Genomic DNA, 12559 nt, shown 5'->3' with positions numbered 1-12559 from the left:
ATTGATTAACTGACTGACTCTATATAAATATATATATCTGATAAAAGTTTATATTTACTTACTTAAACATTCAGTTATTGACCAGAAAAACTTAAACAATAAATATTCATGAATACCCAGAAGGGCTATAACCATATTAGTTTTTCTGGGGACCAGAAATTTCGTCGCAATAACAGTACGGTCGCTATAAACGGAGTCGTTATAGCTGGACTCTACTATATTTCTCTATTACTAATAATGATTTACATTTGTTTATATGTTAATATGATAGACTGAGTGATTGATTTGCAATTTTTATCTATATTCTACATAAATCGATAGATGCATAGATTTAGATTTTTCATTTCTCCCACTAGATAGGTTTGTGAGTACTTTGAGTATTTAAAAAAATCATAAATCCGTGCCTCAGTCAATCAGTAATATTAGAGCGCTTTAATTCGATTGCGCTCAGTTTCATTATGAACTTCATTATGCCTACTCATGTTGATTAGCCAAATTACGTAGTCACATCATAATCATCTGATGCGGAGACAATATTGCCATGCCAGCACAATTTGCATAAGCAAATAAACTAGTGTCTGAAGTAGTTAATAAATTCTTATCGAACACATCTTATTTGCAGATATCCCTGGTCATCTACCTGCTGTACCTGAAGCTGGGCATAAGTGCGGTGATTGGGGCCATTGTGTGCATTGTCATTATGACACCGTTGCAGTTCGTCATCGGCCGAGCCATGTCGAGGAATGAGGAAAGGATTGCGGTAAGTGGAAGCTCGAAGCAATAGTCTAAGGCGACAAAATCACAATTTAATTAGAGAGCGAACTACAATGAACCAAATTAACTTCAGGCTGCAGCAGCTTAAACCACAAAACACTTGAAACACAACAAGAGCCTCACAGTTCGTTTGTTTGCCATTTGCCTGCTATTATTTTGTCATTTGCAGCCCAGAATTTGTATTGTGTTCAAACTTGAACACCGACCGAATGACTGCCGCCAATGGCGCATTTAAGAGTCGCTTGTTAACAGATTTGTGGTCAATTTAAAGTAATTGTCAGTTGGTCAGCTTCAGTTAATTGAATTTTGGCTTTTGCTTAGACTTTCTACAATTATTTGTGGCCAATCTATGTCTGGACATTTCTAAGCCACAGTCTGGCTTTTTACAACCTGAATGCCCATTGTAAGTGGACAATCCTGTTATAATGATTTTGCGTAAATGTGTGTAACAGGTGTTTGTATGTATATACATATACATATATGTATAGAATTTATATATGTATTCATGTACATATGTAATTCGTATCGGTATAACGGGCTGAGTTGATTTAGCTGTATCTGCGTGTCCGTCCGCTTGTTAGTGTCTCCATTCGTTTGACTAGCCATTAGTTCGTTCACACATCTCCGCCCGTCCATTTTTCCGTCTGTCCTTCTGACCATCAGTCTGTTCCTGAACTCCATGCGTTTGTGTTTACGAACTAATAATTTATATTAAATATGATTTAATTTTTCCTCAGAAATTCACGGATGAACGATTAAAGAAAATCCATGATACATTGATAGGCATAAAAATAATCAAGCTGAATGCCTGGGACGAGGTTTTTCTCAGAAAAATTCAAGCAGCTCGCGAAAAGGAGCTCAAATATCTGAAAAAGGATGCCATGTACTGGACGCTAATGAGTGAGTGGAAATTTGTATATATATATATGATATAAAAATAGAAAATGTAAAATATAGAATAATTAAAATAACTTATAAAATAGAAATATAAATATAAAATTAAAGAGTAAAAATAAAAAATAAAATATGAAAAATATAAAACATAAAATATAAAAATATAAAAGATAAAATATAAAATAAAATATGAAAATAAAATAAAAATAAAAATATAAAATATAAAATATAAATATAAATATAAAATATAAAATATAAAATATAAAATATAAAATATAAAATATAAATATAAAATAAAAATAAAAATATAAAATATAAATATAAAATAAATATAAAATATAAAATATAAAATATAAAAATATAAATATAAAATATAAAATATAAAATATAAAATATAAATATAAAATATAAAAAACATGTAAAATGTAAAATTAAAAATACAAAATATAAGATATAAATTACAAAATATGAAATATAAAATGTAAAAAAATAAAATGTAAAAAATATTTAAATTTTAAAATATTAAATATTAAATACAAAATATTAAATATAAAATATAAAAAATTGAATTTAAAATATAAAATTAAAAATATTAAATATTAAATATAAAATGTAAAATATAAAATATAATATATAAGATATAAATTACAAAATATGAAATATAAAATATAAAATGTCAATATAATATATAAAATATAAAATGTAAATAAAATATTTAATTTTAAAATATAAAATATTAAATACAAATATAAAATATAAAATATTAAATACAAAATATAAAATATAAAATTTTAAATATTAAATACAAAATATAAAATATAGAATAAAAAATAATAAATGTACTATTAATTCTAATATACAAAATATAGAAATCGATGTGGCTATATATGTATGTAGTCTCCATATCTCTCTAGTTAATACGAATTCTCTGCTCTCCTTGCAGCCATTTTGACCCACATCTGCACTGTGCTGATCACATTTGTTACGCTGGCTGTTTATGTTAATCTGCCGCACGAATCGCGCTCGAATTTCGATGCCAGCCATCTGTTTGCTGCGCTGGCGCTGTTCCAGCAGCTGACGGTGCCGCTGCTGATCTTTCCCATAACGGTGCCCATTATCATTGCCGCGCGGGTGTCCACACGCCGGCTGGAGCGCTTCCTGCACGCACCCGAGATCCAGAAGCAATTCGAGGGCATACGCAATATGGCGCGCATCCTCAGCAAGAGCGACGCCTCGCTGGACATGTACGAGACGCAGGAGAAGTCGAATATGGCGCTGCGCACGGCCCAGGCGGAGAACCGGCTGAACGAGCAGCGACAGGCGCTGCGCATTCGCATACCCGAGACGCCGCCATCGCCGGCACCGCTGGCTCAATCGGAGCCCATAACGCCGCTGCTGCTGGCGAGCAACGGCGAGGCCGTCGAGGAGAAATCGCCGCCTCTGTTCGGCCACGAGCTGGGCCACCAGAAGCTGGTGCAGCATCGCAAGGAACTGTTGCGCAACACGCCCTATGTGGCCATACGGCCGCCCAAACTGTTCGGCGGCCCCGTCGAGCGGCCCATCGAGTTCTCGGTGGTGCGTGCCCGCAACACGGACAGCTGGCGGCGCGACTCTCTGCTGCTGAAGATGCCCGACGACATCGCCGTGTCCATCAACGACGGCCTCTTCACCTGGCAGCCGCAGTGCCGGCTGCCCAATGTCCAGCTGCACGTTCAGGAAATGGCCATACCCAAGGGCAAGCTGACCATCATTGTGGGCAAGACTGGCAGCGGCAAGACCTCGCTCCTGTCCGCCCTGCTCATGGAGATGCCGCTGCTGGCGGGGAATATGTTCTGGCACAAGTGAGTACAAGCTTGTATTTCCCTTTTTCATTTACTACAGAGTCGGTGGGGGAAAATGGGATTTACATACATACATATGTATATGTATGATATATGTATATTACATAAAGCGTAAAGCTATTTTATAGAGTACGGTCTTATACATTGAATATACATCCACATATGTTGATAGACTCGAGGACTATCCATCGAAATTCGAAGCCAAAATAGAATTGTAATTAAAAAATACAAAATCTTTATCTGGCTTGAAATCAGCAAGCTAATTAATTTTCTCTCGTAATTATCATAAATAACTTAATAATGATCAGTCCAAGTTTAGCATTTCGTTTATTTATCATCTTTATTTATGGCTTTATACATTATTTTGAAAGCCATAAAAATCGATTGAAAAATAACTCAAAAGTTGTAGCCGAAAACAAATTGCTAATGTAATATATATGTATATGTATGTGTATATATATGTACGTGTGTACCTGATTATGTATAGATACATTTTGTTTATATTTTGAAGTAGGTACTGTATATATACATATATAAGTCTATATATATTTGCGTATATTTGTGCAAATTATTTCCACTTTCATTTGATAATCAAAATACAAACTGTTAAAGGATTTATGCAGCCTGAATCAGAGAATCAGAAATAGAAACGTGCACAAAAATAGAATAAAATAAATGAAAATATTTTTCTTAACTTTAAATTCCTCAAAGAGTTATATTGCTTTAGATAAAGATATATACATTAATATTTATTTGTGCCAAATTGGCCAATTAATTAAGCAATATTATAAGCTAACTGAATTTTTGAAAATACTTAAAATATTTATAAAATTCTCACTTACTTTTAAAAGTTTATAAACTGTGAATATATAATTGCATGACTATAGCTAAAATTATAATTTCTACTAAATGTATTTATCAATTTTATTTATTTATCAAATATATAAAATACATAATAAAAATATTTATTAATATATATTTATATACATAAAACAAACAAACAAATATTTAATAAAAAAATTATATTTATTTAATATATGTGTTATACATACATTTATTTACTGAATATATTATTAATATTTATATTTATTTATTTAAATATAATGCGCGTAATAGTGTATGTAGTACTATTTTTGAACTCAACTTGTTTATTTTAATATTTAAAAAATAAACAGAATCAGTTAATTAGATTTTGGAATTGTTTTCTAACCTCATAAATTTCTACTGATAAATTTACTAGGCTATAAAATTAAAGATTAATATAAATTAGAAATCTCTTAAAAATACAAATTTTTACTTATTAATTTTTTAGGCTGAAAATTTATAAAAAAATTACAAATCACTTGTAAATAATTAATTATTTATTTAACCTACATATTTCTCGTTTTCCACGTCCTTCAGTCGCTTTGGTAAATGCAATGCAAGAAATAGCAGAAATATACCCTATCAACGTTTATTTATAGCTGCTTTGCATGTCAGTCAGCCAATAAATTAGGCTTTTAATATATTTGTGTGCGAGGTGCTTCACAGGCACACGCGTATATATACATATATATGTAGATGTAAATATGTACGTACGCTGGTAAAGTACTAGCTTTTTTGCATATAAAACCCATATTAAGGCAATGCAATTCAATGGCCGCCTAAAAGTAGGCAAGAAAAAACGAGAATTTGTGAATTGAAATGTGAAATGTGTAACACACAGTCACACACCCTTACACACCCTCACACACACACACACATAGTCACACATATGAGCACTTGTATGCAGCTGCATGCCCTGTGGTATAAGAAAATTTATTGAAAATGCTTTTCATGTTGCTTGGGCGGCGTGAGAAGAGCCTTGTCAAAAGGGGGCGTGCCGGGGTGGTGTGGATTTTTTTTTTTGCAGTCGGATGTGGCGCTTATTGCATTTTATTTATGGCACAGTTGAAGGCCAAGAAAACTTGCTAGCACTTCGACTTGTATGCTTTACCAAATTGGCAGCCCGCATGCAAAAGAAACTGTAAAGAAGAAGAAGAAGACGCACGCACACACAGACACACGCGCACGCACAGACAATTGGGAAACTTTAATTAAATGTAGCCAAGTGTGAAAATGTGTTTGATTCGAAGCTACCTCAGTTCTCAGTCATCGTGGCTCGAATCTTTGTTGTTTCAACTGTTAAATGTGGTTGTTGTTGTTGTTTTATACCTACTCACGAAAGTGAAATGAGCATATCAGTTTTATAAAATGTTCGTGTTGCCATCTGTCTGTCGGTCCGTCTGTGATTCTACCCGCATAAATCCAAACCATTTCGCCGCTATCGAAGCTAGAGACTTGAGGCTTGGAAAATAGAAAAAGAGTTTCAATTTGGCATACCCAAATAAATCGGGTAAGCGTATATACGATATACGAACATTAGGGGCATGGTGAATCGGGAAAAATTATATATATATATATATATACATATATTTTCAAGAGCTTTAGAGCAAGATTCTCAAGATTCAAACACAAAATTAAATTAATGTTTTATTGAATAATATTAATGTTGGCATTCTCGATTGATTTGCATAATGTAATTATATCCATTGGGAGCGGGAAAATCGGAAAATGAATATTCAATGAGTATTCTACGGTCGATTGTAGCTTTAATGTTTTTTTTTGTCTATGACCTTGAAACAGTGTTTTGACGGCTGCGGGCGTTAGCCAAATTGAATATGAATAGTGAACGCTGCCACACAACGCCCCAAACGAAGTTTGGCTAATTAATTTGAGCGTAACCCGAAAAATTATGCAATTAAATGCCGTTAAATGAGCAAACACACCTTTTGGCTACAGCTACAGCAGCAGCAGGAGCAGCAGCAGCAGCAGCAGGAGCAGCAGCAGCAGGAGCAGCCATAGTCGACTGCCCGCCCACTCGTTGTTTTTGTTTGCGAACCTCAAAATGGCACATAAATAATTTAAATATTTACCTGGGAGCTGGGGCGAGCGGGGGCGTGGCACTAGAACTGTCCTCTTCCCACTCTAGACACACAACAAAACGTGCGTAATCTAATGCAGCAGCAAAACTGGGCAACATGTAACAGAAAAGGACAGAGTAGAAGAAGAAGAAGATGGGGGTATAACAACAATAACAACAACAACTAAATCTGAACTATGCTCAACAAAAAGCTAGTTAAAAGAAAAATAGAGAAATAAATTAGACAAAACAAAGCGTTTTTAATTAGCTGCGTAACTAGTTTGTTAAATGTAGATGTGTGTGTATGCCCACAGTGCGGCTCATTTGAATAGGTTCGATGGACTATGAAAGTTTACCTTTAACGAGCTTACCTTTCCAGAGCAAAAGAAATGGATATTATTACATAAAATTTTATAGCTTATATTAAAGAGTTTTATATATATATAAAAAAAATTGGGCGCGCCGGCAAACTTACGTTAGCTGTCGCAATTAAACATATTTACACATATTTATATTAAGAAATAAATATAAGGTTCATTGTATTAGTAAATTTCATTCAGCTGTTTAAATACTTCTGATGTAAAATTATGGGCTTTAATTGTAGGTAGAGCTTTAAAAGGAAGCTTTTTAATAAAGCTATTGCACACAAAATTTTAGCATAAATAAATTAAGTAATTTAATTAAACATTTGTCTAAGTTTTTCGCTAAGAATTTCTTCTAACTGTTCGAAGTATTCTTCCAAGTATTGCCGCTAAGTCTTTGCTCCTAGATTTTTTTTTAAATATTTCCTCTAACTCTTTCCGCTAAGGGGTTCCTCTCAGTATTTTTCCTAAGTATTTCCTCTAGGTATTTTTCCTAAGTATATCTTCAAAGTATTTACACTTTCTTTCCTCTAAGAGTTGCTTCTAAATATTTCCTCTAAGAATTTGCTCCAAGTTTTTTCTCTCGGTATTTCCTCAAAGAATTTCTTTTAAGAATTTCTTCAAAATATTTTTCAATATTCTTCAAATATTCAAAATATTCTTCAAATTTCTTCTGCTCTAAATATTTCCTCCAACTCTTTCCTCTAAGAATTTCTTTCACACACGACCACTCACTTAACTGGACTAACCGACTAGATCTCCTCTGGTCTGGGCGACTGAAGAAATGCAACAGTTGCTGGCCTTTATATAGGACAACTTTCACTCAAAGCCTAAGTCCCGATCAAAAGTTGAGCCAATGTTGACCAATGGGAACACTCTCTGCTTCTGTTACTCAAGTGCATGTTTACTCCAGCATGCATATAGTCAACTTAAATGATCTTCTGTTGTGCTTCTTCATCCGACAGATAGAGAGAGAGAGAGAGAGAGAGAGAGGGAGGGAGAGAGAGAGAGAGAGGGAGAGAGAGAGAGGGAGAGAGAGAGAGAGGGAGAGAGAGGGGGAGGGGGAGAGAGAGGGAGAGAGAGAGAGAAAGAGGGGGGGAGAGAGAGAGGGACAGAGAGAGAGGGAGAGAGAGAGAGAGAGAGAGAGAGATGAAAATTAAATATCAAGCTAATCATCTTGCTTTAATATAACCCATAAAACTTAATAGACAAATGTCAAAGAGGATCGCGTGCAAAAGGTAATTAGCTTCTGCCGGCGTTTGCATCAAAGGTGCACATAAAACATTTGTAAAGCGCTTAAGACATAATGGAGCATCGCGCATACGTCGCGTTGAACAAATTTAAATGAATGAATTGTTTTGCATACAAGGCAGAGGCAGAGGCAGCAGTCAACAGCAGTCAGTCAGTCAGTCAGACAGTCAGTCAGTCAGCGGTGTGGCATGCATCTTGTGGCACTTAAATGGCAGTTGAGAACTTTTGCTGTAATCAGAAATTCACTTTTAATGCGGCCAGACAAATGCTTGAAATTAAATGAAAGCGTTGCCGTTGCAGTTGCATTTACAGCTGCAGTTGCCGGTTGCCAGTTGCCAGTTGCCAGTTGCCAGTTGCCAGTTGCCAGTTGCAGCAGCAGCAGCAGCAGCCGCAGTCATTCAACATATTTTTACAGTCGTTCCCAGGCACATCACGTGATGCGGTAATTTATCACAAAATGTCTGTATATGTTAATTTTATTGCACATAAAATAAACGAAGAGCAGTGCAGCACACGCCCCCACATCGTCGCCGCCCAGCACCGACTGCCCCCTCTGGCTGCCGAAGGCGTGGCGGCCATATAAAAATGCATTTAACAAGCTAAAATCGCACAGCAGGCAGCAAGAGGGCGAGCCTTCGACTTTGCCTGTGTTTGGCTGCCTCCTCTGCGCCTCTGTTTTCTTCTCGCATCCTCGCCTCTTCGCCTTTTGCCATTCCGCCTCGCCTCTGTTTCGTTCCGCCTTGGCAAACGCAAAATGTGCAATAATTTCAATTACTGTAATAAATGTCTGTGTTGTTCGGAAGTGTGTGTCTCTCTCTCTCTCACTCGCCACTCACTCTTTGCTCCACCTCTCCCGCTCTCTCACTCACCCTCTATGTCGCTCTGTCTTGTTCCTTTTTGGCTTGAGAATTTATTGTGCCACTGCACATGTAGCCAGCAGTACTACGGATTGCAGGGGCCACGTGAACTTAACGATTGTTAAGTGCGAGCGGTTTTCTGATTTTCAGCTGCCACACACACACAGGCACACGCACAGGCACACGCACTCACAAAGTCAGAAAGGCAAAGGCAAAGCCAAGCGGCGACGTCTAATCGGACTGCGTCCAAAGTCAGCGCTGCTTGATATGAGGTGCAAAGTGTGATTTAATGGCCGAGAGCATCTGTATGTGTGTGTCTAGGTTTATATATGTATGTGTTTGTCTGTGTGTATGCGGTTGACTTAAACGGGTCAACAGGGCGCATACGTAATGTGAGTTACGTGTTCAGCCAAGAAAACTTGCCACAATATTTTCCTACAAATATAAATTAGACTAATTTGCTCAAGATAACAATTTTAAAATGGCTTTTTGGAACATACATATGTTTTTTTTTATACCCTGAACCCATTGAAAATGGGAAATCAGGGTATAATGGTTTTGTTAAAAGTATGTAACAGGCAGAAGGACGCGTGGCAGACCCTACAAAGTATATATATAGTATATATTCTTGATCAGGGCGACGAGCTAAGTCGATTTGGCCCTGTCCGTCCGTCCGTCCGTCCGTCTGTATGTATGAACGCGTCGATCTCAGAAGATATAAGAGCTAGAGACTTGAAATTTTTTTTCCTAGGTCCGTGTATATCACGCGCATATCAAATTTTTCTTTTTATATCGATTACTACTCCCGATATTTTATTGTCGATCAAAAACCTTATCGAAAGCTAATTATTTAATTATATCTCCTACAGCTTTAGAGCTAGAGCTTCCAAATTTTAAATGTAGACTTATATGTATTTTATATAATTTCGATTTTTGTTGTAATTTACTCCCCATCCCTATATCCACCCCCTCATCCTCAGCTTTGTAAAAGGCGTATTTCAAGTACTAGAGACGTGTGCTTTGGAATGTACATACATTTTCACCATATGATTACGCTCTGAAAGTTTCATTAAGATTGTACGTCTATAAATTAAATTATTCAACAAATAAATTCTTATAATGTTGCCCACACTGCAGCGCAGCCCAAGCGCAGTCGCTGTTTACTGCAAAGTTAGCAGAGCGCGTTCTAATACGTACGTGTGTATGTATGTGTGTCGAAAAGAAGTGCAGACTGATTAGAATATCAGAAGAGGGTTCAGGGTATCTCCTAGTCGAGCAGTCTCGACTAGGCTTCTTACTTGTTATATTATTATTTATTATTGCTATAATCTTTTATAATATTATGTGAATTAAATTTAATTAAATTGCAAGCGACCGAAATTTTTTTACTGATTATATGGAATCAATATTTTTTACGAATTTGTAGGAATTTCATTTGACGATCCAAAAAAAATTCCGAATTAAGAGCAATTTGATTTTTTCAATATATGTTTTTTAATTAATAGCTTTTTACTATACTATATTATACACAAATGTTTATTGTATATATTTAAGTTTTTATTTACTTATATGTAAAATATAAAAATTAACAGAAAAGCTTGATAAAATTATTTGAAAGCTGTACTTAATAATGTTGAAAAAAATATTAATGCTGACCTGTGTATATTTAGTCAAATCGTATTAGCGTGATTGCATTGATAAAGCAAAGATTTCGTCAATAGTTGCTTGAAATTGACGAAATGACCCCGCATAAATTAAACAAATTAAGTTTCGAATTTTAGTAATTTTGTATTGGCAAGGATAACTCAACTTAAATTTTTATTGATTTTGATTTGATTTTAAAATTTTGAAAACATTAATTTATTAAGAATTTTTGTTTCTTTTACTATTGCTGTTGCTTGTTTGTCATTAATTTTATTGCATACTTGCTTTAGGCTTTATTTGGCTTTAATTTTTATATTTATTTATTTCTACATATGGAAGTTAAATCACATAGCAATCAATAATCCAATCTAAATGTCTTTGGTAAAAGTCAATCAGCAAATATCGGCTTACATTCTCGGCTGGCATGCAAATCAAATAAATCCGAGCTATAATTGAAGCAGCATACATATGTAAATTAAATTACTCCTAGACACCAAGGACTACATATGCATACATACATATATGGCAATTTGAAGCGTGTCTCATTACTTCCATTATTATTATTATTATGCAAGCAGCAGCAAGTTTGCGTTTTCGGCACTTGCAGCTGAATGTGACAGATTACAGTGCGTGTCACGTGTTTGTGGCTACACGAGTTTGCGGTCGCCAATAAGAAACAATCATCTTATCTCCATTGCACTGCGAGTCACTTAATTACGCCACAATTCTGCGTGAGTGTGTGTTAGACTGAGTCTGTGGGCGTGTGTATGTATACATGCATACATGTGTAACTGTATGTAGGCTGCGGTTTATCCGCTTGACGAAGGATGCGACGAAAGTTATCACATAAACCGCTTAACTAAATTGCAGCTAATTAATTGAAGTCACTCGCATTTGCCATAATTAGCGATGTCATGTAAAAGCGAAAGCTTACACATCTACTCACACGTACATATGTATAGGTGTGTGTGACACTTTTGATTTAGGATGAAAGTTCTAAGCTTAATATTGGCTTAGATAAAATGCAGTCTAGCAGCTAGGCTGATGAACAGTGAATTTTATTTAAATGTTTGTCATGTGCTCTATGTATGTACATATATTCTATGTATATTCTAGGCTGCAATTACAATAATAGTCAAATTCTTCTAAAAACACTTTGAGTGGTGTTTATCTGTTCCCTCTCTCTCTCTATCCCGCTTTTTTTTCGCTCAAATTGATTCTCTAGCTAACATAAGCTTAGCTGAAGTAGGTAGCAGAGTAAAGAATTCATATTCCTTTTTTTTTTTTTTTTTTTTTTTTTTTTTTTTTTTTTTTTTTTTATTTGTTAAAGCCATACGAGGTTTTTCGATAACCCTTTGTGAGCTTCTTATCTGTTCATTCAGCCCTTTAGGGCGCGCCGGCAACTTACGTTGCAGTCGCAATTTACGAATATTTACAATTACAAATATTTACAACATAATACAATAATAACACAATGATGGCAGCTATAGTCAACTCTTGTTGACCGTCATCCGGGGCGATCGGAGAATCAGGTCCCTTGGTTGTCTCCTTTTAAGCCTCCTAGGAGTTCTGTTTGTTATGAGCATTTTTGCTAGCCTGTTTTTGTGCCGCTCCAATCTGTCATTGTACCGGCTAGAGTGCTGATTTATCGCATCAAAGACAGTGGCGAGTTATATTCCTTTCTGCTTTAGTCTTATTCTTCTCATTTGAGCATTATTACAAATCAGTCTACTTATCTCGCTTGCACTTATGCAAGTGACTTGTCAGAGTGGGAGTGAAACTAAAGTAACTCATATGTGAGTATAAATACACTTCGCGTCATCAGGTTAGCGCCCCCCCTTACACTCATTTTCTTTTACGTTTTTCTCTTTGCCTATTGCACGCAACTTCTTGGTTTTTTTTTTTATTTCATTATCATCATATGAGATGTCTCTCATACCAAAAAAAAGCGCGAGTGAAAACCCGTTATGTTTTATTTTCTATTCTTTTCTATTT

The 12559-nt window shown here is 35.4% G+C and overlaps 1 protein-coding gene across 3 annotated transcripts in view; it reads left to right on the top strand.

The window, feature by feature from the left end:
• Sur (Sulfonylurea receptor) overlaps positions 1–12559 on the top strand; it is an 80110-nt gene that overhangs the window by 27716 nt on the left and 39835 nt on the right. For all 3 annotated transcript variants that reach the window (XM_089465753.1, XM_089465752.1, XM_089465754.1), the window contains 3 exons: positions 623–760; positions 1512–1674; positions 2612–3509. In XM_089465753.1, coding sequence (XP_089321879.1) covers positions 623–760; positions 1512–1674; positions 2612–3509 — 1199 coding nt within the window. The remainder of the gene's footprint in view (positions 1–622; positions 761–1511; positions 1675–2611; positions 3510–12559) is intronic.

Source organism: Drosophila arizonae, chromosome 3, assembly GCF_054131065.1.
Source record: "Drosophila arizonae isolate 15081-1271.41 chromosome 3, UAZ_ARI_1.0, whole genome shotgun sequence".
Classification (NCBI taxonomy): Eukaryota; Metazoa; Arthropoda; class Insecta; order Diptera; family Drosophilidae; genus Drosophila; species Drosophila arizonae.
This window is presented reverse-complemented; position numbering and strand designations above follow the sequence as displayed.